Source organism: Symphalangus syndactylus, chromosome X (genome assembly GCF_028878055.3).
Source record: "Symphalangus syndactylus isolate Jambi chromosome X, NHGRI_mSymSyn1-v2.1_pri, whole genome shotgun sequence".
NCBI lineage: Eukaryota > Metazoa > Chordata > Mammalia > Primates > Hylobatidae > Symphalangus > Symphalangus syndactylus.
Window position 1 is genome coordinate 102,150,508 of NC_072447.2, and position 26,500 is coordinate 102,177,007.

The 26,500-nt window shown below is 38.2% G+C and overlaps 1 protein-coding gene across 2 annotated transcripts in view; it reads left to right on the top strand.

Annotated features, from left to right (window-relative positions):
• The window catches only part of DIAPH2 (diaphanous related formin 2), a 953,710-nt gene extending 934,860 nt beyond the window's left edge, over positions 1 to 18,850 (top strand). For both annotated transcript variants that reach the window (XM_055269479.2, XM_055269478.2), the window contains one exon: positions 13,149 to 18,850. In XM_055269479.2, the coding sequence (XP_055125454.1) occupies positions 13,149 to 13,213 (65 nt within the window). In that variant the 3' untranslated portion in view covers positions 13,214 to 18,850. The remainder of the gene's footprint in view (positions 1 to 13,148) is intronic.
• The last annotated feature ends 7,650 nt before the right edge of the window (positions 18,851 to 26,500 follow it).

The window sequence follows — 26,500 nt, forward strand, 5'->3', positions numbered from 1 at the left end:
AAATGACACATAAGTCCAATCTGTGTTCTAACCATCATCCCCTGCTTTTAATCAATACTGATTTTGTTTGTCATCTTAACACACACTTTTTTTTACCTCATATTTTCTCTTCCTTTCCTCATAGCATCTCCTTTTCCCGGAATATACTTTTCTTCCAGGATAACTCATCCATATCCTTTAAGAATCTACGACAATATTGCCTTCTCTAGAAAGTCTTCCCAAAGATGCTTCCCCTAAGGCTTGGCTGAGTATTTGATTTCTGTACTCCTGAACAGTATACCCCTCATCATAGCACTCACTATAAACTCTCTTCTCATTATCTTTGTATGCTAACACCATTTGAGAGAGAACACCATGAGGCAAAGGGCTGAGACATTTCATTTTGGTATCAGGGGATCCAATATAATCTAAGTTCTCAAACTGACTCACTGAGAACTATATAACAGAGTAAAGAGAAAGCCTTAATACATTTCCATTAGACTAATTTTTAAACCAAAATGCCACAATCACTACATAGTACCTGCCTTGAAAGACTGGCTCATTTATCTCTGTATCCCTCTAGCACTGTGCCAGGCACATAGTCAATGTTCAAGAAAAGATGGTTGAAATAAATTGCAGGCCAGTTTTTGGACAGAGGGAAATATGCCTGACATTGGAACAGATTCTGCTTATGACAGCAAGGCTCCTCCTCTTTCGAGTGCATAAGTCTACCCAGGAAACCGAATTAAATTTCAGCAGGTTGCCTGGTAAATCTGCTGTCCTAGAAAAAAAAAAAAAAAAAAAAAATGAGTGACCGGTTTTGCTAGATGCATCATTCAAGCCAGGCTGGAATCTCTAGAAATAATCTCCTTCTACCCTAAGGGACAAATCTGTCCAGACAACTGGAATCCTAAAGCAGTGAAGTAATAGAAAGCAGTCTGGCAACATTTCTATACCCACTGGATGACAATAAGAAAAATAAATAAGTAGTTATGAAAGATTTTCATTGTTTCTCAAGGGCATAAAAAAATACCCTCGCCTATGATGACTTGTGAAATAGAGTTAGAACCTTGATAAATTCTGACTTCTGGCTGATCTTTTTAAGTCTTTGTTTTAATAGGCTAATCTGAAAAATACTTCTATAAACATCTGTTTGCATCTAATCTCATTGTCCCAAAAGTGACTAAAAAAAGTCATAGTACCATAATGAGGCTGTCTAGACTTTGAAAAGTGTAATATGATCGTGATGCTAAAATCTTAGAATTTGACTCTCACAATATCTAATATTTAAAATGTTAAGCTTTTTCTCTGTATCGGGTGCCATTCTGGTCATTTTACATTATTGTTTCATTACTAAAGTCTTTGTAACTGCCCTGTTAGGTGGGTCTTTAATATTATTTTTATGTTCACCAGGGGAAATTAAAATGAGAAAAACATAGCTCTTAAGTGGCAGAACAAAGATGTGAACTCATATGTATGGCCATACACTGAGAACTTTGGCCTGTCACGCTAAATTGTGACTATCCATTCTAAGTAGAAACAGCTTTTTGCTTGAGGCTTGTTTATTGATTTGTGTGCGTGCTCTTCACATCTCTCAGAAGATTAATATGGGCCAGGTACTAGATTATCTCATTTAGTTCTGTTAATACTCTTCAGTGTAAGTACCATTATTATCCTCATCTTATGAATCAGGAAACTGCTGTTTAGAAAGGTTCATTTTGCAAATGCATAAATGCAAAGTGGGCCTAATTGGTTAGGAAACAAATGAGTCTAGTAGTCTACATCAGTAAGTTCAAAGACTACACATAGCAGTTAGCTCTACTTTGCTCCATTGTTGTAAGTGGTAAGAAAGAATATAATGCTTAGTGCTAAGACTTCCCTTTCCACCCCACACTGCCTGCACTATGAAGGGAAAATGAACCCGGAATGCATGCTTTACTAAACATCCGTCAGTACCTTTTACCATCAAAGGACAGACTTTTTTTTTTTCTATTTTTATTCTTCATTTGTAGATATCATGTTGCAAAGCAATTTTGAAGTCTCATGTGATTTTATCATTGAAGTAAAACTCTCTCCAGGTGATGTGATGACATACCTCCTATTTTTTTCTGGATTTTTACCCATCTGTTTGGAGAGAGTCAATCTTTTAGAGAGAATGACTTTTTAAGACTTTAACTTTTAGAATTTCTAATCTAAGATGTGAAATACCTTTATAAATGATAACTGTGTGGACACAAATTTATTCATGTTCTAAAATTTGTAAGCCATGACTTCCCCATCAGGGAACATCCCACGGCCCTTACTGAAACAGGGCAGAAAAGTGGCACCTGTTTTATATCCTTTTTTTCTTTCCATTATAGTGTACTTAGTGATGGTGTAATCAACAAGGAATTAGTTTAGAGACTATTGGATCCTATGCTACTCTTTCTTAAAATTGAAAACAGTATGTACTTTGTAGCTAAAGACTGAGAATTTAACATCCTATCTAGATTTGGTTCTCTAGTTTGACAAATTAGTCATGCTCAATGCCAAAAATTCAGATATTATAGAAATATATATATATATCTAAAAGAATCAGATGGGTGCGGTGGCTCATGCCTGTAATCCTAGCACTTTGGGAGGCCGAGGTGGGCGGCTCACCTGAGATCAAGAGTTCAAGACCAACCTGGCCAACATGGTGAAACCCCATCTCTACTAAAATACAAAAATTAGCTGGGCATAATGGCGGGTGCCTGTAATCCCAGCTACTCGGGAGGCTGAAACGGAAGAATCGCTTGAACCCGGGAGATGGTGGTTGCAGTGAGCCAAGGTCGCACCACTGCACTCCAGCTTGCATGGCCGAGCGAGACTCTATCTCGAAAAAAAAAAAAAAAGAGTCACCCCACCATTCATAGATAGCCACTATTTTTATTGGTATATATCCCTCTAAACTTTAAAAATTATAATATTATAAATTATATTTTTTTCAAAAATCAGATTATGACATACTCTTATAACTTGCCTTTTTCACCTTATCGTACGGACCTCTTTTTATCAAGCACATGTAGATCTATGTAATAATTTAGATTGACTGCATAGTATCCCAGTGTTTGTAGGTTCCCTGTTTTGTCTAATCCCATGATGGACATATTGGTTATTTATGATATTCATTAGTATAAACAATGCTGCAAAGAACATCAGTGTATTATGATCTAGATTTATACATTTATCTGATAATATGAGGACTGGCTTTATCCCAATAGATGTAAATGTCAGGAATGATTCTTTCTTTGAGATGTCTTATATGAGAAGCAAGTTGCTAGGCTAGTAGCCATTTTTATTCATGTATAGGCTCAGCCTGGCACTCAGGTTGTGCATGGATTGTGTTTGACACTAGAATTATAAAGGAACTTGTGCCAATTATGAATATGGAATCGAGAAGCTGTGTTTTAACTGTGTCCTAATTGTTCATATTTAAAACAACTGCTGACTGGCTCCTACCTTAAGGGACAATTTGTATTTTATTGTTTTTTTTTTTGTTTTTTTTTTTTTTTTTGGGGACGGAGTCTTGCTCTGTTGCCCAGGCTGGAGTGCAGTAGCGGGATCTTGGCTCACTGCAAGCTCCGCCTCCCGGGTTCACACCATTCTCCTGCCTCAGCCTCCCGAGTAGCTGGGACTACAGGCGCCCGCCACCACGCCCGGCTAATTTTTTTTGTATTTTTAGTAGAGATGGGGTTTCATCATGTTAGCCAGAGTGGTCTCAATCTCCTGACCTCGTGATCCACCCGTCTCGGCCTCTCAGAGTGCTGGGATTACAGGCGTGAGCCACCGCGCCCGGCCGACAATTTATATTTTAAAACAATGGCACCGACAGCTGTTAAAGTGTGTGTGATATTAACCATATAGGTTGCCTTTGTTCATACAACTGGTTAAGCAATTAAGCACAGGCTAGCATGGGGAACATTGCTAATGGGAAGCACCTGTTTATAGACTCTTGCATTGTAAGCTGTAGGTTAAGTATCTTTTATCAAAATCATAGGCAGTGGTATATTTCTGTGATCTGGTTCTTTGGGAAATGGAGACATCATACAGGGTGAATGAAGGACTGCCATTTCTGCCTTACTGCTGAAACTAGCGAGCCTGCATATCAAGGGTACCTGGGCTTACTTAAGGTGGGGAGTTGGGCTGACTACCCTAAAACTTCCATCATCAGCAAGAAATACATAGCCCAGACCCAAGAGATGGGTTGCACATGTTAAAAACAAAAAGAGTAGATAGATGGTCTTAGAGTGATTCAGAAACAAAGGCAGATGACAGGTAAGTGTATTCTAAGTCAGCATATCAGCAACAAAGTTCAGGCAGATCACAAACAACTGCCTGAGAAAATGACACAGGATTGTCCATCATGTGCTCAAAGTTAGAGAAATGGCTGATGCCTACTATTCTTAGTCATAGGTATATATGCCACACATGGAGTAGAAAGGCACAGAGATGACAGGTGGTAGTAATGAACTGACCTTGTAGCCACCATGCCATTTAACAGCTAGTTCATTCTCCACCAACCCAAATGGCTGCTTGAGCTGTCACCCTGCCAAACACTCCTGGCCCAGGTTATTGCAATCTATGCCGTGACCGGCTTTTCTACTGTCACTCTTGATACTATCTAGGATATCTAGGCGTCAAACAATAGAACCTCTGTGGAAGATTTCAGAGAGCCCATTTCTGCTCACTTTTTAAAGCAGAACTCCTGTTTTCTATGTAAATGCTTCAAGACAGTTTTTTTAAAAAAATAGAATTAAAATTAAAATTACATGTTTATTGAAACAGCTGCCACTGTCTTAGTTCTAATAACTACAAGTCCAGTGAGTACATTTTATTTCATTATTTTCTTCGAAAATAAAGGTTAAATATGTATAGGCATTCTGGTTCTTCCTTTATATATTCATTGCTTTTCATACCCTCCTTGCAAATAGGAAACATTTAGTCATTAAATAGCAATATTTGAGAACTGGAATTCCCTTTTTCTACTAATCAAAAATTAACAGCTCTCTTTCTGTTTCTTCTTGTTGAAATCCCCCTATCTTTTAAGGCTTAACTGGGATGGAGTTGTCCCTGACTCCCAGCTCCTGTACTCAAGGGATATGATTTTTCTCTACTTGGAACCTCCATTGTACTTAAAATGTAATAAATGCTACAAGAGACAATATAGTTAGTTTCATGTTCTAGTTGTTGGTACATTTATCCTTTCTACCCTAATAATGTATAAGGGTGCCTGTTAAGGTACCCTGCAGATAGCTTATGCAGTAGCAATGTGTGGATAGACAGACAGAAGAAAGCCTTTCCTTTCCTTGTATTAATGTCAAAATACATTCCCTCTATGAAAGCAGCAGAGCTGAAGGTGAATTCAAGGATCAGTTTCTGATTTGTTGCTGATGATTATTTAATCAACAGACAAGTTTCTAGAAAGTGCTATGTATAAGCCACTATCATAGACACCTTGAGCATCTCTGTTGTAGTTTATGTGGTTTCCGTTAGCTTGCTCTTCAATACAAGTTTCACATATATAACTTCCTTGGAAGCTTTACCAACTATTGCCTAACTTTCTTCATATATTTATTTGTCACTTTTTTCTATATTTTCTAGATATGCAGGCATCCTCATCAGACTTTGAACATCATAGAGAGAAAATCTGTCTTACGACCCAATTGCATTCTCTAGTAAAGAAGCAAACATAATGCATGGCTCATGTACAAAACCAAGGACATTTTAAAAAAATCTATTCACTAGCTTTGACATTGAGTCCAAAGATAATCAATAGCAAGGTCTGTGGCCGTTGAAATACTGAACAATACACTGATGTAATTTTTTCTGAACCATACTTTTCTAAGATTTCTTGAAATGCCCACGTTATCAATTATGTAAATGCCAGTCATTCAGAATCCCAAGAGGTTGGCTGTACATGTTATAAAAATATCATGTTTATGATAGATAAAAGTAAGTATTGCATATTTTCTACATTTGTAGTTTAATGTGGATACGTTTTTAATACCTTGAAGTAATATTATTGTACTATGTGATTTTACTTTAATCAGGTATTTCAATCTTCCTAAAGTTACTATAATTGAGTTTGTTTGATAATGTACCTTTATATTAGTACGAGACTTGATAGTTTGCAAAATATGAGGTTCATAATAGAGATAGAGAGTAGAGTTACTACCTGGCAGGGAAGATAAGAAGAAAGTGAAATATAGAAAAGTGATTTAATCTCACTACTGCAGTTTTGTAAAATATAATTTGTTTTTCCCCTAGCACAGCAGAGTTTCATGCTGATAACAAGCTACTGAATTAATAAATCCATTGCAACTATTGAGATTTTTCCTTTAATAACATAACGAATGCTGAGCATTAAGAGAAGGAAAGTCGTTCTTTGTACAGAAGTTACCTCTAGCAGATCTACATCCCTATGCATAGGAAAAATAACAACATCGTACCGTGAACAATATCAATGTGAAAGTAATTTGTGCATCTCAATTAGAATACTGTATTTTCTACACAAAAGCACTCTGTTTCATGGAACACATTTGCTTATTTTCCAATTGGAAAGACATTTAGGGGTCTATTTTGTTATCATTACATGTGCTTAACTCCAATTACACTTAATGGGAGTCGTGTGTCTATAGTCACAGTAGCCTCTGAACTATTTTAACATTATTGCTTTCCATTACCATCCTTGTTAAAATAACTTTCATCTCTTCTACCAACCCGAACTACCACAGTAATCTAGATTTCTGTTTTCTTTGCACGGATTTATTTGCATGTAATGAAGGATACAGATTACACAACATGACCTGTTTCTAGTTTGCACATTATAATGTCATTGAGATTAGAATAGGTCTAGAACTATTTAATTGTTAAGTGGAGGTAATCAGTCGGCTTCTAGACAAGTATCCACTGGGTTTGTTTATCTAGCTGTGTTATTTTTAAGTTGTTTCGGGATTATAGCATGTAGAGTTCTAAAATGTGTCCTAAAAAATACCTAGTTTAAATGAAAATATAAGTAATGGAGGTTTAACTCCACCAGATATTAAAACATATCATGAGGCTGAAATAATGAAATCAGGAGCTATTGGCACAAAAATATGGAATAATCTCAATGTCAATGGAACAGAAACCCTAGTATAGCAATTTAATATATGATAAAGGAGTTAACATGAATCATTATAGAAATTCATGATTATTCAACAAATAGTGCAGGGACAGCCCATCTTCTCCTTGTAAGAAAAAAAGAAACAAACTAGTGTGGAAACTTACCTGACATTGTACAATAAAATGAATCACAGATCATTTAAATAGTTAAATGTAAAAAAAAAACAAGTGAGACCTTAAAGAGCAAGAAATCATATAGTTGAATGTTTGTCACATGTCTCTGGCTAGAGAAGGACTTTCTAAGCTTAAAAACAAAGAAACAAATCACAGTGTAAAAGATTGATAGATTTAGTTTCATAAAAACAGCAAAAAATGAAACCATACGTTCCTAAACACCTACAACACAAAATAAATAACAATCAATCAACAAGCAATCAACAAACTAAGGAAAATATTTCTAATAAATATTTCAATTGTTTAGTATCCCTAATATGTACCATTTAAAATAAAAACAAAAGCAGAAACCTAAGATCCCAATAGATAAATGGGCAAAAGACATGATCAGTATAGAAAGGAAGATATATGAAAAGTTCCACCTAATTAGTATTTGAATAAATGCAAAAAGAATGAATCAGATGCTATTTTTTCACTTTTTATATTAGCACATTTTAAAAAGATTAATACCTAACAAAGAGATAAGATACACAAATTCATATACTGCCAATTGGATTTAAATTAATACAACTATTCTGGAATACGTTTGGACTTACTTTTGCATACCCTAACAATGTCACTTCTACATATGGCATATGTAAAGATGTATCTGTCATGTTCCAGAAGTTTAATGACATGGAAAATTTCTACAATACGATTATTAAATGAAAAGGTAGAACACCAAACTGCATATGTAGTTTGAGCTCTCTCTCTCTCTCTCTCTATATATATATATATAGACACACACACACATACACACACACACACACAAGACACTATTCTGGTCACAGAAAGAATCTGGTCAACTAGTAGAGCAATTGGCTCTCCCCCACAAAGAGATTAGGCTCAAGCCTAATTTGGCTGCCACCTTGCAGTCATTTCTGGTGAGTAGAAAACTATATCCAAGTCAGGATTTCTAAAATCACAGAGAAAAGCATAAATAAAACCATTTTGGACACAAGGAGGAAAAAATGTAAGTCCATATGAGATGATTTCAGTATAACAGTCCAAAATAAATCATCTTTCTCTCATCAGTGCTTGGGATGCAAATAGCTACTCCGTGGACATTTTTGGAAGCAACATAAAAAAGTTTTCTTGGTTTCCTTAGCCTAAGCTGCAATAGACCTAGACCTCCACTTGCTCTCTTTGCTAGAAACAATGCCTGACCACTGGTGGTAAATCTGCCACATCGTCACTTTCAAAGGGCTTTGGAGAAAGCAAAGCCCATTGTAAATTACAGAGGGTTTCTTTTACTTTGTTTTCTAGCCTACTAATTGGCATTAAAATGGGATATTTTGTAACACTATGTATATAAGGGTCATAGACTTCGTTTATGTTATCCTGCTGTGAGAGACTAGTATATATAATGTTAGGTCAACATTGGTATCTCTACATGCCTATGAAGCACCATAGGGAAAGAAACAGCCTTCCCCTAGGCAACAACAGATGGACGCCTAACCTTGTGGGGAATGAATAATGGACGTGGTCCTTTTATAACAGTTTTTTTCAATCCCAAGTTTACCTCCTCATGCCATATTCAAGATACAGCCTTGTACTTTTGGCACTCGCTCACTGTGTTAGAGGATTGTTTGCACACTCCCAGGTTACATAACGCAGGCTTGAGTCCTCCAGTCTATCTCATGTCACATTGTGTTTAAGCTTTATCTGTACTGTGCTTATTCCCCAGTTATTTCACTTGACAAAGTCTTCGGTAAGAAGGAAATTAATGATGTAGATTTAGGTGTAGATCTGACACTTTGTGACATTCAGGTATTTTGTAGATGATGTGCTTTGTACATAGTTGCTGAGTAAATGATTGCATGAATGAATTCTAAAGCAATACTATAATGGGTTTAGTCCATTTACTGCAGAACTCAGTTAGGAAGGTTTTGAGATGAATGCCAATTCAATTTATGCTTAGAAAAGGCATAAAGCTTTTTACTCATATGACAGCAGGGAAAGCCTTGACATGTGTTTGAGCCGGTTAACCTGATATTCAGAAGCTGCAGAACCATGTTTAAGCTGGGCCATGGTTTTATATTCCTTTTTAGTGAAAGATTTGAATATTACTTCTTTTGTTTCGGCCACCCTTTCTCCATAGGATGCACATTTTCTTTCTTTCTTCTTTCTTTCCTTCTTTCTTCTTTCTTTCTTTCTTTCTTCCTTTCTTTCTTCTTTCTTTCTCTCTCTCTTTCTTTTTCTTTCTTCCTTTTTCTTTTCTTTTTCTTTTTTCTTTTTTGAGACAGAGTTTCACTCTTGTTGCCCAGGCTGGCAATGGCACGATCTCTGCTCACCACAAACTCTGCCTCCCAGGTTTAAGTGATTCTCCTGTCTCAGCCTCCTGAGTAGCTGGGATTACAGGCATGCGCCACCATGCCCGGCTAATTTTGTATTTCAGTAGAGATGGGGTTTCTCCATGTTGTTCAGGCTGATCTCAAACTCCCGACCTCAGGTGATCTGCCCGCCTCGGCCACCCAAAGTGCTGGGATTACAGGCGTGAGCACCTGACCCAGGATGTACATTTTCATATAACTATGTTCCTGTCTTCAACCTTATGCTTTAACCAGGTCACTCTTCATAGTATCAGAATCTATTCACCTTCACATGGGGCACATTTCAAAGCCTTTGATGAACAAAAAGAATCTGTTAGCGCATGCATGGCTGACTCTGGTGGATTTGGAAGGTCCATTTTGGTATTGATTTCTCAGGCTTATTGCTGCATTAAGCCTCATGTTTACAAACATTAGAATCCCTTAATGAATTCTTAGACCATAATGTGTTAGTCTATGAATTAAGAAAAATGAAGCAGATGAAGAATATGACAAATCATGTTACCCCATCCTCCAATCAAGCGTGTTTTTCTGTATTTCATTGCACAATATCCCCAACAAGTATACATACACAGACAGACCCTCCTCTTCCATTTTTCTCTCTTTGGTTTCCAAAAAGATAACAGGCAGATTGGAAGGGATACTACTACTTGTTAACAAAGCCCTCCATATAATCTCTCTCAGGTAAATACATGTGTTGTCAACTATTGACTTTTTGAAGGAGAAGCCTGTATTTTTTTCACCTAAACTATACTAGTATTAGGAGAATGAGACTAGTTAGAAAAGTGAATTGGATTCAGGCTGAGTCTCATGGAGCTCTCAGATCATATCACATGAGCACCCAGTTTCTCCACCTATTTCCAAAGAGGACATACAATCATGGCCACTATCACCCAAATTAATGTATCGCCTCTGGCAGCAATCATATCTAACATTTGCCCTTTCCTCATGAATGTGATGCCAACTATGAGTCCTGACCTTATGAGGGCCAGGCCACTGCTTTTTCCCCATTCGTTTTTAATACTGTAAATATAAAAGTTGTATTTCAAACAATTGAGTGATTTTCAATCTCTGCTTAAAAGACATGACTCCAAACATGGAAGTCGTCATCATTAGATTGCTAGCCATTAGAATGTGAAGATAAATGAAATCGAATTTACACACACACACAAACACCCAGATTATAAGAGTATATATATGTATATATATTTGTTGGTTTTTTAACTAAATTAGTTTTAACATAAATACAGAGAGTTGGAAATAAAAAATCCAGATCAGCCATTGCTGCTGTTGTTTCTAATGATATTTTTTTTGTAAACGTTGTAGGTTGACATTGTGAAAATGTAAGTGGCAACTTTTACAGAATTGCTTCTTATAATTATCTCATTGATACTGGGACAAATTAGGCATCCAGAGAGGTGTGGGAGGTGGAGGCAAAGAAGGAAAGGAGAAAGGAATAAAGGGAGGGAGAAAATCTAGAATAATTCTGTTTTGTGCATGTCAAAAGCTGGATTTAGGCCCTAAACTCAATGTTTATCCTGCCTTGCAAAAGCTTCCATGTCCTTTCGTCAGTTTGTTTTGACCTGAAACTTTGTTTTCTCACACCAGATGACACCAGTAAGTTGCAGGTTGATGTGAAGCTTACATCCCATCATTTATTGCTGCAAAGCTGGGTTTTTGGATGTGGTACTTGTCTTGGACCTAGTGGGTAGTGAGTGATGGTGTGGGGTGCCAGTAGCATTACCGAAGTGAAGTGTGGATGCCTGTTGACCTTAGTGTGCAGGACCACCAAGGCACAAGTCCTTTTTCAAGTCATCATGATCCTCTGGGAATGCTACCATCATTCTCATGTCTGGTAGCTTTAACACCGAATACTTTCATGCTAGCAATGCAATGGGAACCATTGTATTGTAATCTCGTTTTTAAATGTTTTCTAAGAAGTAGAAAACCAATCTGTATGCAAACCAGTGACATCTAAGTAATAAGTCCTTTATTCAGGAATGCTATCTTCACATTTTTAGCCGAATTGTGATCCATATCTCAAGCTAAATAATGGATTTTTTAATGGTATCTTCAAAAAGATACCCAAATAATCCATCACTCAGATATATCTCCGAGTAGAGAAAATGCCTCTTTCTTTCTCACCTCTCAGTGATATTATTGCATTATGAAGCACTCAGTAGGCTTTAAGTTTATGGCTGGTTGGCTCAGGACACTCATACTGTGATGTTAATGAGGCTGGGGTCATGGAGGCCCGTTAGCTTTGCTCTGTTTGCTGACCACAGACTACCGGGAACTCAGTCAAGACATGCTAGCACAGACAAGAAAGGCACCATGGCAAAACCTCAGCAGTTCTCAGTTTTTCCTCCCCATACAACAGGCAGGATGTGTTAGTTGGGCGTCATCATCTCAAGGAGGAAATGAGTAGCAGCTTGGGAGGCCCCAACCTTCACCTCTGAACAAAGCAGGCCTGACATTTAGGCATTAACTTTGCATTATAATCCCCCATCATACCATTGATTTGCTGTGTAACCTTCATCACTAAAGCAGAGATAATAGGATAGAATGCAATGGGCTTACCTCCCGGGGATGTTGTGTGAATTAGCAAATTAACGAGTGTAAAGTGTTAGCATTTATGTAAGTGCTGGTGGTTGTCATTATTTCTAGGGACCTAGTCTCATTCTAAATAGAGAATCTAAGTATATTATGCTTTTGTCAGAAAGGGATTTTCACCCACATCAATTGCATTTAAGCTGAGCATAAAACAGGTGATAATAACATAGTAGTGATCATCGCAATGCAGAGCTATAAACCTTTTCCCTATTAAAGCTAGAACTATTTTCAGCAACTTTCAATGCTTTTAAACTTTGTTTTCCAAGTTTTGTTATCTCTATAATAATTATTCTTCCTGTGATGGGTGGTGGGAATGGGACCTAGAATAGGTCCTATTCGTTATTCATTCCCATAATGACTATATAATATATTGAATTTTTTTACATCATACAATCAAGCACATTTGGTAGCTAGTGTGATTGCCACATATTGCAATCATTGTAAAAAATAAAAACTCTTTTCTGCTCTGCCTATGCTGGTGTCCTCTAGAGGTAGCCAACATACAGATTGAAAACTCATGGGGAATTGAAGTGCTTTCCAACAAAAGGTGCTGTATATAGATCTTTTCAATTTAACATCTTTACCAAAGAATTTTGTTGTTGCCTGCTATTTCCAAGGGGACTGTGCTTGAGAGAATGCTTCCATTTCTTTTATCACTCTGACTTCGCTTACCAAGAAAAGTCATTTATTGCTGATTGCAGAACTCTTGAACTCAGCCGGGCAGCTGCCGCATGAACTCCTCAGATCTGAGTTCCTTGTTACTTATTTACATTTTCATTTGAAGTGATTTTTCAGGACTATTTGAAAACCTTTCTCAACCTAACATCATGTAATAGCAAAGATCTAAAGCTTACCATGCTTTTGGTCCTTTTTCTCTTTGTCTTACAGATAACAGACGAGTACCTTTGGAAAGGTCACGCTCTCGCCACAATGGAGCTATCTCATCTAAGTGATTCCTGATGCCAAAGAATATGAAAATATTTAAGTAAACAAAATAATGCATTTTGAGAAGAACAAAGTGTGCACTCAGCGGCTGGAAAGGAAATAAGTGCATTTCTGCAAAGATCAAGATAAGCTGGATGAAGTAGTTTGCATTTGTAATACTATTGCAAGACTCCTCCCACAATTATTCTAATCTGAACACAGTTATCAGGATTACAAAATGTGTTCCATTTTAATGTAAAGATGTGTATCATTTGTAATTGTGTGTGACCTGACTGTGATGATGGAAGTGTAAGAAATTGAAGAGTTCTAAGGCTTTCAAAAACATTCAGTCTGTCAAAAATGTAAAATCTTAAATGTGTAAGTCACTCCCACCAAAAACAAAAGAGAAGAAAAAGAATAGAAAGAATTATCCAGTGTCAGCTTCCAATCCCTAGTACATATATAATAGAAAAGGGCCAAGAAAAATATGCATCTTGATTTGGAGAGGGGCTAATATTATGCACACTGTAAGAGAAGCCATTTTGGAAATTCACGAAAGTACTGCTCCACCCCAGTTGAGTTATTTAGAATCTTATCTCAAGTGAAAGCTGATGGATTCATCTGCTTTGGCTGAAATTAAACTTATCATTAGTCTAGCTAGCATTTCAGCATGATATTGCAAGCACTTCTCATTGCTAAAAATAAACCAAAGTTTAACCGAATCAGTTAGGGAAAGTGATTTAAACTTTATTTAAAGAGGTATTTTCTAATTATGCACAGATATCTACTTTATACAAATACTTTATATGGCTATTTTTGAGAAAACCCTCACATTTTAATGTTTATGCTAGGGATGAACCTGAAAATTCTATTACCTTTATTTAGATTTCAAAGGCAAATATTGATTCCTATGCTCTGTGGTTTCTTTCTTTTTTCTATTGCTTCTTTCTCCCTTGAGTCCCTAGAAGGCAGGGAATAGACTTCTAGAAAACCTGAGAGGAAAAAGAATTCTTTTTACAGGAGGCGGCAGAAAACTGTCTGAAAGGTCAATTGTTTTATCTCCCTTTCCACTCTCTTTCCAATTTCACTTTGGTCGTCTGAAGAAGAAAAAGCAATTTTATGTATGTATGTGTAAATATGTGTATATATTTATATCTCTTGCTACAATAATTCCAACTAAGTGAACCTCTCAATTATCATTATACTTACTTACCTTATATTAACAAATTAAGATGATGCTGCCACAACAAGTCTAGCAGGGAAAACAGGTTCTACATTTTTCTTAAACAGATTAGGGAGTAAAAGTTATACTTAACTTGTCTATTATCTTAAAATATGCATTGAAATAATGTGGTATAACTTCTCCGGAGTGCAATTTTAAGTGTAATTCATGCAGATGATTGTGATTATTGCAAGAAATTTCTTACACGTATATTTCTTATGTAGAAAATACTGTTTCTACTCATTCAAAGCACATTGTAGATATTCAGAGAGAAGAACAAATGGCTGGCTTGGCAAATCCCCATCTGAGATAAAGTAAACAAGTGACCAGCAGCTCACAGATTCCTTTATATAGATGTATAATGATTCAAACTGCTGCCTTTGCCTCCAGTGCATCCTTACTTAGGTATTATACTTTAAAAAGCTCTAAAGCTGCTACAATAGAGAAATCAAAAAGGGTAACAGTATCTGAGATTTTACAGTCCTATCCGATCTGAAAACACACATACACAAACGCACACACATGCACACACACACACACATTTAAGGGACATATCAGTAACACTGTTTTTTAACAACAACAAAAGTTTAGGTTCTAATTTATGTAAATACCTAATATGTGTATTTTTGACTTTACAAAGTCTTTTCTGAAATCTTCGTGGTATGGCTTTTTTAATTCGTTTGACAGCTTATCAGTCTGTAGGAGAATGATTTTGAAATGTTAACCCTGACTAAAATTTGGGAGCATATGCCTTGCTATATTATCAAGCTGGTCAAGGTAGAAATACTGATATGTATCACCTTTTCCAGGTGCAAACTTGCCTTATTTTCTAGTTTGTGAACAAGAACGAATGAAGTACTATTATTGATAACTTATATATTTTTATTTAGAGCAATCCCACATGCTTTTCACAAACATTAAAAAACCTTTCAGGGTCTTTCATGAAGTTCCAATAGTTGAGTTAAAAGGTTTGTTTCCCAGATTTGTAATGGTCCTGCTCTAGCCATTTGCGTTTTGTTTTAGATTGGAAAGTATCACCAAAAAAAGTATATAGTGACATTTTTAGTATGAAACCAAATTACACTAAGGTCTTTTCTTGGCCATATTATTGCCACATGTGAGAAGCACCATTTATGCAGATTTTCTTCAGAATATTTTTAAAAGGTACAGAATCCTTAAAATATTAACTAATTGCATCCATCTCCTTTGGCTGCTGTAACAAATTACCACCAATATGATGGCTTAACACAACAGAAACTTATTTGCTTACGTTTCTGGAGGGTAGCAAAACCATGCTCCCTCCAGAGGCTCTAGAGGAGAATCTTTCCTTGCCACATCCACCTTCTGGTGGCTATTGGCATTTTTTGGCTTATGGCCACATTTCTCTTTCTGCTGTGTCTTCACATCACCTTCCTCTGTGTACCTAATCTCCCTCTGCCTCTGTTTTATAAGGATCCTTATGATGACTTTTAGGGACAACCCAGATTACTCCAGGATAATCTACTCACCTCATGATTCTTAACTTAATTACATCGGCAAGGCCTCCTTTTCCAAATAAGATAAATTCACGGGTTTTGGGGATTAGGATGTGGATATGTCTTTTAGGAAGTCACTCCTAGCCCACCAAAGTCTGCCCTTTGGCCCAAAATTTATGTCTGTCTCATATGTAAAAGACATTCATCCCATCCTAACATTCCCAAAAGTCTCAACCCATTATCAATCCTAAGTCCAAAATCTCATTCAAATATCATCAGTTCAGAAGTTCCAAAGCTTATCATTTATATCATCAAAATCAGGTATGAGTGAAACTCTGGGTGTGGTCTTTCCTGAGGCCAAATTCCTCTTCCTCTGAGAACCAGTGAAACAGAAAAGTTAATCTGCTTTCAAATTACAATGGTGGGAACTGGGGTAGGATAACAGTTACAGACATTTCTGTTTCAAAAAGGAGAGAATGGAAATTGGAATGGACTCTCTTGTCCCAATCATTTTCAAAATCTAGCCAGACAAATTTCTGTTATATTTCAAGGCCTGGCAGTAATCCTCTTTCTCAGGGCTCCACCCTTTGGGCCTGTGGCTCTTCTTTCTTGGACTATGGATTGGGCCTCTGCCTCTGTGTCTATGGCTTGTACCACTTCCTCTGTTCCCACACTTGGGCCTCTGCCTCTGTACCTGCAGCTCAGCTCTCGGGATGGTGCTTCCTTTATCATCTTGAAGGGTAGCACATGTTTGCAGCTGAGTAGTTTTATCAACGGGATTCCTACCTGTAGAATTTTGGCAGTCTCACAATCTTCTTTCATTTTGTTCTATCTCTGTGCCTTTTAGGCCCAGTTGGAAGTGTTTCTGCTGGTATAACATTCTCAAAAATCTTGTGGGTCTTCCATGTATGTCACATTGATTGATTCACACATTCAGAAAAGAGGGTCCTCACAGATTTTTCCTGAGTAACCCCATCTCTATTCTTGGCTTCTATTGAAACAGTCAAATCCACAAGTTAATGCCTAACTAACTTCTTCAGCACTAGCCAAAGGTTGTCAAGACACACCCTTGGGCTTATCTATACAGCACACTTTTCTGATAGTGAATCTCCTAATTTTAGCATCTTTTTTTAAAAAATCATTCAGATTGTGAATTCAGGCTCAGAATTTACCCAGTCATCAGGTACTGATTCCTTGTCCACTTATATGGTTCTTTTCTCTTTTAAAAAAATTTTTTTTTAAATTTATTAGAGATGAGGTTCTCACTCTGTCACCCAGGCTGCAGTGTAGTGATACAAACATAGCTCACTGTAACCTCAAACTCCCAGGCTCAAGGGATCCTCCTGCATCAGCCTTCCAAGTAGCTGGGTCTACAGGTGCATGCCACTATGCCTGGCTAATTTTTTGCATTTTTTGTAGAGACTTGATCTTGCTATGTTGCCCAGGCTGCTCTCGAACTCCTAGCCTCAAGCAATCCACCCATCTTGGCCTCCTAAAGTGCCAGATTACAGGTGTGAGCCACCATGCCCAGCCTGTTTTGTCAATGTATCTGTTTTCTGTCTTATTTTACTATAAGCACTAAGAAGAAACTAAGCTATACCTCTAACACTAGACTTGAAAATTTCCTCAGCTAAACATCCAAGTTCATCATTTATTCAACTTTTCACACTACTGTAGTAGACAATTTAGATAAACTTCTTTTTGCCACTATATGACAAGGATTCCCTTTCTTCCATTTTCCAATAAAATCTTCATTTCCTTCTAAACCATCACTAGAAATGCCTTTAACATTCATACTTCTACCATCTGGTTAAGGCAATCTAGCTTTTTCTATCACACCCACCAGAATTCTTCTAGTCTCTACCCATTATCCAATTCCAAAGCCATTTTCACATTTTAAGACATTTGTTACAGAAGTACCCAATTTCCCAGTTCCACAATCTGTATTAGATTCCCATGGCTGCTGTAACAAATTATCCTCAAGCCCAGTGGCTTAAAACAATAGAAATTTATTATCTTGCTGTTTTGGAGGCCAAAAGTCCAAAATTGAGGGGTTGGCAGGGCTGAACTTCTGGAGACTCTAGGGGAAACACCCTTCCCATGTCTTCCAGTTTCTTGTGGCTGCTATCATTCCTTGGTTTGTGACTGCATCTCCCTCTGCTCTGTCTTCACATCACTTCCCCTCTGTATATATAATCTACCTCTGCCTCTCTCTTATAAGGACATTTGTGATGGGACTTAGGGCCCATCCAGATTACCCATGATAATTCCCTTATTCCAAGATTCTTAATTACATCTGAAAGGACCTTTTTCCAAATAATAAGGTACTATCACAGGTTCCAGGGATTAGGATATTGGATGTCTTTTTTTGGGGAGGGGGCACCATGCAGCTCACTACGCTATTCATTGCACACAAATGAATTTTTCACTTTTTAAGATGCATTCTTGGTGCTCAAACCAAATCGAAGTTTGTCTCTAAAAGCTATTGTCTGCAACAGGCTGCTGCATGCTTTGTTGTTAAATAGATGGACAGGCTATTCTAAATTTTGGTTGATATTTTGCCACTAGGGGCAGTTAACTTGAAAAAAATAATCGATCCCAACTCTGTGCTCTGATGTACCTCTTCTGCCCCTTTTATGACACCTTTGACCAAATGCCTTCTATGGTTCACAGTGCAGGCACAAAACTACCTCTGATACAGAAGGGTTCTTTACAAGCTTATTTTAAATACCTTGAATCCCTCACCTGAAGGGAGAGGTGAAAGCAAAGACTGCTTTGAATGGGTATTGAGGGAGATTGTGTCCATACCAAGCCACCCTGAAGAAGTATTTCACTTGCATTAGAACTGTGGATTTGTGCTGTCATTTCACCTTGGAATAAACACCTATCTCTAAGCAGGACCGAGAATGACTTGCAATCTATATGTAATGGCTACTTACTTATTCAATAAAGTTAAGATATACATTAAATGTTGTACTGCCTATGATAATTAAGATTAAAGACAAGTGAAAAGGCATGAACTATGAGGGGGAGAAGCTTCGACCAAACAGAAGTGCAGGAGTGCTTTTGTATGGGCCTGTTCAGGTAGAGATCATGGGATCATATTAAAAACATACTTGTAGGATTCATAAGGTTTTCTTTAGCACTGCTTGCCAGAGTAGTGGAGATACGGTACAACTGAAAAGTTTAGAAACATCAGAAGGGTGATTTACATGCTCCAGAGAAACTGTTTCAACAGAAAAGGTTTTGGTTTTGTTTTGTTTTGTTTTGTTTTGTTTTGGTATTGAGTATAGAATTAAGCAACTGGGCTTCAAATGCTTAGAAGGGTAAAAATCTGGAATGAGTAACAGAAAAGGACTGTAGATTATTATTTTCTGGAGAGCCTTCAATAGAATATCTCATCATGGGTGGGGTGACTTGAAGATGAAGGTCTGGACAATGTAATAGCCAGGTCTATAAATAATACAATCAGAAACATTTGTTTCCGAGGCAAACCAAAGACCATTGTTTGTTTCCCTTGGAATGGTTTACATCAGGAATCAAATACATTGGCTTTTTCTCCCCCATGAGACCCAAATAGGCAAATTCCTTAATAGGAAGTCTGAAAACATTAGTATCCACAACTAGGAGAATTTGAGCTTAAGGTCAAGAGCTCAAAGGAAAAATGGAAATCCAGAAATTAATATACATGCAATGCATGTAACATGCTATATAGTTTTGATGATTTAGAATAAAAAGAAAGCTATAGCCAAATATCTCATTTACAGACTGAATTTATTTAGATATCTAGAGTCCCAGTGGCCACAAATAAAATATTATTACAGTTAGTGTCCATTTCCGGAAAAACAACTTGCAAATATATGAATTATGCAAATCATAACTTTGTTCCTAGTTCTTGGAGATGAGCCAGAGTTCGATCTTTAGCCATGATGACCTTATATCTTGGATAATAGCAGTTCAGCTAATATTTTCACCTATATCTTGGCTAATTGAGGTCCAGCCATCACCTTTTGATGTTTATGAGCAAAGTGTAAACACTATTATCCTATTATTTGACATAATAATAAATAAATCATATGAAACCCCTCAACTTCTCTACTTTGTTAAAGTCTGCCCCCACCCCCACTCCCCAGTGGGACTGTTCTAATCATTGAGTGTCCATTTGATGGAAGCTGCTTTTTCAGGACACAATTATGAATTAAACATAGCTCCTCCTGGCTTCAAGATCTCACAGCCTAGTGGGAGATGGGATATGTACAAACAGAATTATAATCCAAGGTGGAAAGAAACATTGATGTTGAAACTGATATAAGGCCTGTGGAGGTTCAGAAAAAGCAAGAATTTAGTTTTAGAGAGGTGGGGTGGTTATTGGGTGGGAAGCTGGTATCTGTAGATTTTGTGGAGTGGCTGGCATTTAAACTGAAATTTAAGAGGTAAGTAGATTTGGATCTGTGACACTGTCATTCAGTCAGTATTTACTGAGCACCTATTGTGTGCCACACACAATGCTAGGCTCTGAGACTATGACAGTGAACCAGCTAGACGTGGTTCAAGATCTCATGGAACTGACATCTTTTTGAAGAGCGAGGGAGGGAAGGCATGAGCCGAGGTATAAACTTGGAACTTTGGTGCATATGCAGAGAATATTGAACAATTCTGTTTGACTAGAGTGCAAGGTCCGTGAAACACGGCAGTGGATGTGTGGTTTGGGCTTCTTGATTCTGTACAGGATAGGGAAATACTGAGGGGTTTTGAGCAAAGAAATTATTTGGAGCACTGAAGGAAGATGACTCTAGAAGCTCTATGTAGGAACGGTAGAGTGGGGAGAGGCCACAGAAGGCCAACTTTGTTGGAGGTTATTGCAGTAATACTTATGAGAAATGAGGCCCCAAACTGGGGTAGCAGTTGTCAGTGGCACCACAGAATATGCACAGCTGCAGCTCTGAGGCTTGCTATGATCCTTTTTTTTTTTTTTTTTTTGAGAAGGAGTCTCGCTCTGTCGCCAGGCTGGAGTGCAGTTGCATGATCTCGGCTCACTGCAACCTCCACCTCCTGGGTTCAAGCAATTCTCCTGCCTCAGCCTCCCAAATAGCTGGGACTACAGGCGGATGCCGCCACACCTAATTTTTTTTTTTTTTTTTTTTGTATTTTAGTAGAGACGGAGTTTCACCATGTTGCCCAAATTGGTCTCGAACTCCTGAGCTCAGGCAATCCGCCCACCTCGGCCTCCCAAAGTGCTAGGATTACAGGCGTGAGCCACCGTGCCCGGCCGCTAGGATGCTATTATCTGTACTGTTGCATGGCTCATGCAAGCCTTATAAGCAAGTAGCATCAAATCATAGAGACATGAAGCAGACAGGAGAACATGATTTCTGCACAACTTATTCAGTAATATTATAGTGATTATGGTAATAAGAGCAAGGGTAAGATCTCTAGGTTGCTTTCTTTTCCTTTCCTTTCCTTCCCCACCCCCTTTCAGTTCCCTTCCCTCTTCTTCCCTTTTCTTTTCTTTTCCTTTCTCTTCCTTTTTTTTTAAAACAACACTGAAAGCCAAAACATTGAATGGCTGTTCAAAGAAACAAAAAACTGACAAAGACTGAGTGGACATTAAAATATACTGATTCAGTTTTGGTTTCATACTGTCAGGAAGGAAAGATATTTAGATAAAGTATAATTTATGGGGAAAGCTTCAATTAGTTCATAGCTAGGCCTTCTTAAGTGTCTGGTTAATATTTTAAGCGGTACATTTAAGAGGTTCTTGAACAATTATTACTGTCTAAAAGAACAGCAGATTCTCTGTTTTACTGTGGTCCCGGTAATCTCTTAGACTTTCAAACTGTGTCCAAGTCTATTCCCTTTATGCTAAATGTCTTTCTACTCAAATAACTATAAGACTTCCCTCCTAGGACATTCAGATGCTGGGTCATGTGACACTGAATGGCTTTATTTTGGCTAATACTGTGTTATTCCAGAATGAGGCCTGTTTTATGAATCTGCTCTATCTCCTTCCACCCCAAATACCTTGTGTTGCCATCCCTCCATTTTCCTACAAAAACTCAAATATCACAATGGGAATTAAATTGAAAATACCTAAGTACTATGAATTTTCTCTTTGAACAAGTCTCAGAAACCTATGGCATAGAATAGCACAGTGGCCTTGACTTTTGGACAAAAATGGAGTGCTTTATCTGGCTGAACAACTGGTAGCACTTAATGGTGGTGCTTGAGGGAAAGAGGGAGGGGAAATGAAAGGGGTCATGTACTAAGGCCCCTAGCAGAATTCAATATAATGATAAAAATGAAAACGTCTTCCAGATGTCAATGACTTTTTTACTTCAGAGCATCTGTGATAACAAAGCTGACTTGCTATGACCTTACATCGTGTAGTACTTTGTATTATTGTAAGGACTTCACTTTTGACGTCCATTATCCATCATCACATTTCCTCTCAGTCTACAAACATCTTTAAGGCTCCACCATACTATTAAACAACAACCTTCAAGCTGTGACTCTTCTTCAAGGCTACCAATGACCAACCTAACTGCCAAATCCTACGAATGCTTCTGAATCCTCATCCCACTTATTTTCTCTCATGTCTTGCACCAAGTGTACCCAGCCCTGTCTTCCCCTACCTCTCAGAAAACTCATTCCCCTTTATCAGTGGTTGTCTTCAAATGACCCCCAAATATAGGCATTCTTTTATTTTATTTCACTAGGTTTCGGGAGAGCAGGTGATGTTTGGTTACATGGGTAAGTTCTTTAGTGGTGATTTCTGAGATTTTGGTGCATGCATCACCCGAGCATTGTACACTGTACCCAATTTGTAGTCCTTTATTCCTCGCCCTCCCCCCATCCTTCCCCCCAAATCTTCAAAGTCTATTGTATCATTCTTATGAATAGGCATTATTGTTAGTTGCCTTCATTTGTGTTCTCTTCACCCTCCAGGGTCATCTTAGCCATATCCACAACTTCAAGAATTTCTTTCATGGAGATGACTCTGAGATCTCTCCTGGACCCCAAAACCACCTTCCCACCGAAAAGGATAGCTCACACACTAAACTCCGTATATTCCCAACCAAATATGTTATTCTCCAGCAAACTTATTTTTCCATGCAGGTCACCTGTCTCAGTATTGGCACTAGCCTTTTCCCAATTTCTATAGCTAGAAACTCTGGAAGCATTCTGTATTATTCCCTCTCCCCAAATACCCAGCCAGGCACAGAAGTTGCTCTCCCTGTCTCAGTCTCTTACCTCTTCAACCCATTCTTCACACTCTAGAGAGAGCATCCTAAAATGCCTTTCTTGGCCCACTTCAAAAATCTTTGATTGTTTTCCCTAATTAATGAAACCAGTGCAGCCTTCAAAGGTCTCAGGAGCAGGCCCAAACATAACTTAGACGCCTCTTCTACCTCATTCCTTAAGCCATGCCACACAGGATTTATCATTGGAACATGCCAATACTAAACATATGACTACATCACTGACTGTGCATATACCTTCATGCCATTATACACACATGCACTTTGCTCTGACTGTTAACGGCCTCACTGCCCAGCCTCACCCTTTTTCTCCTATCAATCCTTCAGGAACCAATGCTGCCTTTCTGAAGCCTTTCTTAATTTTTCTTCCCCCATTAAAATAAATTGTGTTATCTATGCTCCCACAGCAACTTGTTCATACCTCTATTCTGGCCTTTATTTCATTCTGCCTTCTACTATAGTTGTCTGTGTCCTTGACTAAAGTGTAAGTTCCTTGATGGCAGTGATGGTCTCATTCATCTCTGGGCCTTTACACAAAGCAATTGCTCAATGAATTAATGTGTAGTGTCAACTCTGAGGGAATTAAACAAATGAAAAGGAATGTTTGCTACAGGTAATGGAAAATCATAGCTAATTTCCTCATCCAGGTGAGAACATAGCCTTCATCACTGTCCTGGGAACTGAGGACCTGCTTAAGGTCAGCATTAAGGACAAACTCCCCAAACTGTGTTTAGCTGGAAGTTGACTTTAGAGGAGTACTTTCAGGAGGTGAGGACAGATTGAAGACAAGGAGGAAGTTTTTCTCCTCCAAGGTCAAGCTTTTAACAAGTGTCTGCAATGTACACTGAGGGATTTGGCTGTACTCCAATTATGCTAATATGTTTTATATATGGGCCTCCAGCATCCAGGAACCACCTCTCTCAACAATTTAATAAGTGTAAATATCACGGCAGAGTTGTAAATGTGGAACTTATTTGTAATGTACCAACCTTGTTATTATCAAATGTCACAGGGTATAAGTCATGGCAATTATGCTGCCTGCTTTTTATTACATTTATTTTACTTTTTAAAAGTGCAGTATATCCTCATAAGCTTCTCCTATTCTGCCCTACCTGAGGAACCTAGTGTGCCTGTGTGTTCTGAAGTCACAGAAGGCAGAAAATTTAGAGTCACAGGATTAATGGGCATCCCCAGTAAGAAAGGGACCTCGTGAATCATTGACTCCACTCACTGACACTATACCTCTACGTTAGGCTTCACTGTGTATTTCAACAATTCAAGTTGTGAGACCTTGTGAGTTTTTCCATACAAGAGATTTCATGATTTAAAGCACAGAATTGTTCCTTCCTCCACCCTCCTACCATCTGAGCGTGCAGATGTGTGTGCGTGGTCCTGTAATGGGAAAGCTGGCCATTTTGCACAAAGCCTTCAAACTCAATCGGCCAGCTTGGTGCGATACAGTTTAGAGTCACCTCTTCAGTGTTCTACTGGCAGGTGAAAGTGAGGGGAAGTGGGTCTGATTTTTCTGGTTAGGACCAGAAAGTTATCCACTATATCCAGCACAAAATTCCCATTTCCCAGTAGTCTCTTTCTCCTCCCACTTCTTACTAAATTGCATCAACCACTCAGAAGGGGAAGGGTGGGTGAATCTCTTCCTCCATATAACTAAGCATTCTGTGGCAACAGTCCTCTTTTCTTATAGAGGAGTCCTAGCCTATCTGCAGGCCTTAGCAGGCTTCCCTGGTATCAGGCAGAAAACCTGCCAAGCCATAGAAATCTGTTGGCAAGTAGATCTGTTTTTAAGGGGTTTGAAAAGTGCCACTGCCTCCGAAGTTTCCTCGAAAGAGAAGGACCAAAAAGAGAAAAGTAATACTTCATCCTTGCACCTAGGAGGTACTTTAGTAGTCTTATTTCCCCTAAATCAAAGCACCCTCCTTCGTTTTTGGTTTATGATCCAGCAACCTTGTAAACAAGCTATTCATCTCTTCATCATTCATCCCACAAATATTCCAAATATTCATTGAACATTTACTGCATGACAGGCACTATGCTAGGCACTATACACTAGCAAAACTCCATGTGTTTTAGGTCTTCATGAGCTTAGTCAAGTGGAGCATGCCAATGGTAAACAAATCAATATGTGATTACAGTTGTGCTTAGTGCCTTAGAAGGAAAGACTGCAGATATTGTAGGAGAAAATAATGGTGTGGGTGTGGGTGTGAGTGTGTGTGTGTGTGTGTGTGTGGTGGAAAGGGAAGGGGCCTAAGTTAGATTGGGTGGTCATGAAAGTCCTCTCTGAAGAAGTGATATTTAATTAGAGACCTAAAGGTTGAGTAGGAGTCAGACAGGTTAAAAGTGAGTAATTGTGTAGTCAATGTAAAGGAAGTAAAGTCCATATAATGGGATAGTGTATTTGTCAGCTTTTGCTACGTTATATGATGGTTAAAAACAACCCCCAAACCTCAATTAGCAAAGGTATGCTGTGGCAGCCACAGGTCATCTGTGGCACTGCTTCATTGTGTCTCCTTCATTCTAGGATCCTGGCTGAAGGAGAAGCCCTTTTTTTTGGACACGCCAATCCTATGGCAGAGGGAAAAGAGCAAACAATGCTGAACCTTGCCACAGCTTTCAATCTTCTGATCATATGTAGTGGAAGTCACTTTGGCTCACATTCCATTGGCCGAAGCAAGTTTTATGACCAAGCTCATGTCAGTTCGTCAGGGCACGTGGCAGGAGGCAGGAGGAAAAAAGAATCTATAGAAACAATAGCGCAATCTGCCACAGCCCTTGTCTGAGTTCCACCTATACCTCTTCCTAATAGACTTTTCAAACATTTCACCACCTTCTCAGGGCCTCAGTTTCCTCACCTCTACAAATAATGTTTAAAACAACTGAAGAGAACCTAAGATGGTTTTTCAAGGGTTAGAGCTAGCCCTCAATTTAGGAAGCAACTTGCAGGAACTGAAAATACATAATCTGGAACCTAAGGTTTCTCTACATTTACCCGCAGCATTTTCTTTCAATTACAATGATACAGGGAAGGCGAGTTTTAGCATGCTACCTTGGCCACTAACTAGCTATGTGATCTTGGGCAACTTACTAAAACTCTGTGAGCCTTGGACTATTGTAAGGATTGTGTAAAATAATATATAGGATGAGTACATTTTGTGTATTATAATGGCATAAACATACTAATCATTATTATAATTATCTGACTGCCATGATCGCCTCTACTAAGATCCAAAAATCTGTCTCTCGGCCAGCCACGGTGGCTCACGCCTGTAATCCCAGCACTTTGGAAGGCTGAGGTGGGCGGATCACCTGAGGTCAGGAGTTTGAGACCAGCCTGGCCAACATGGC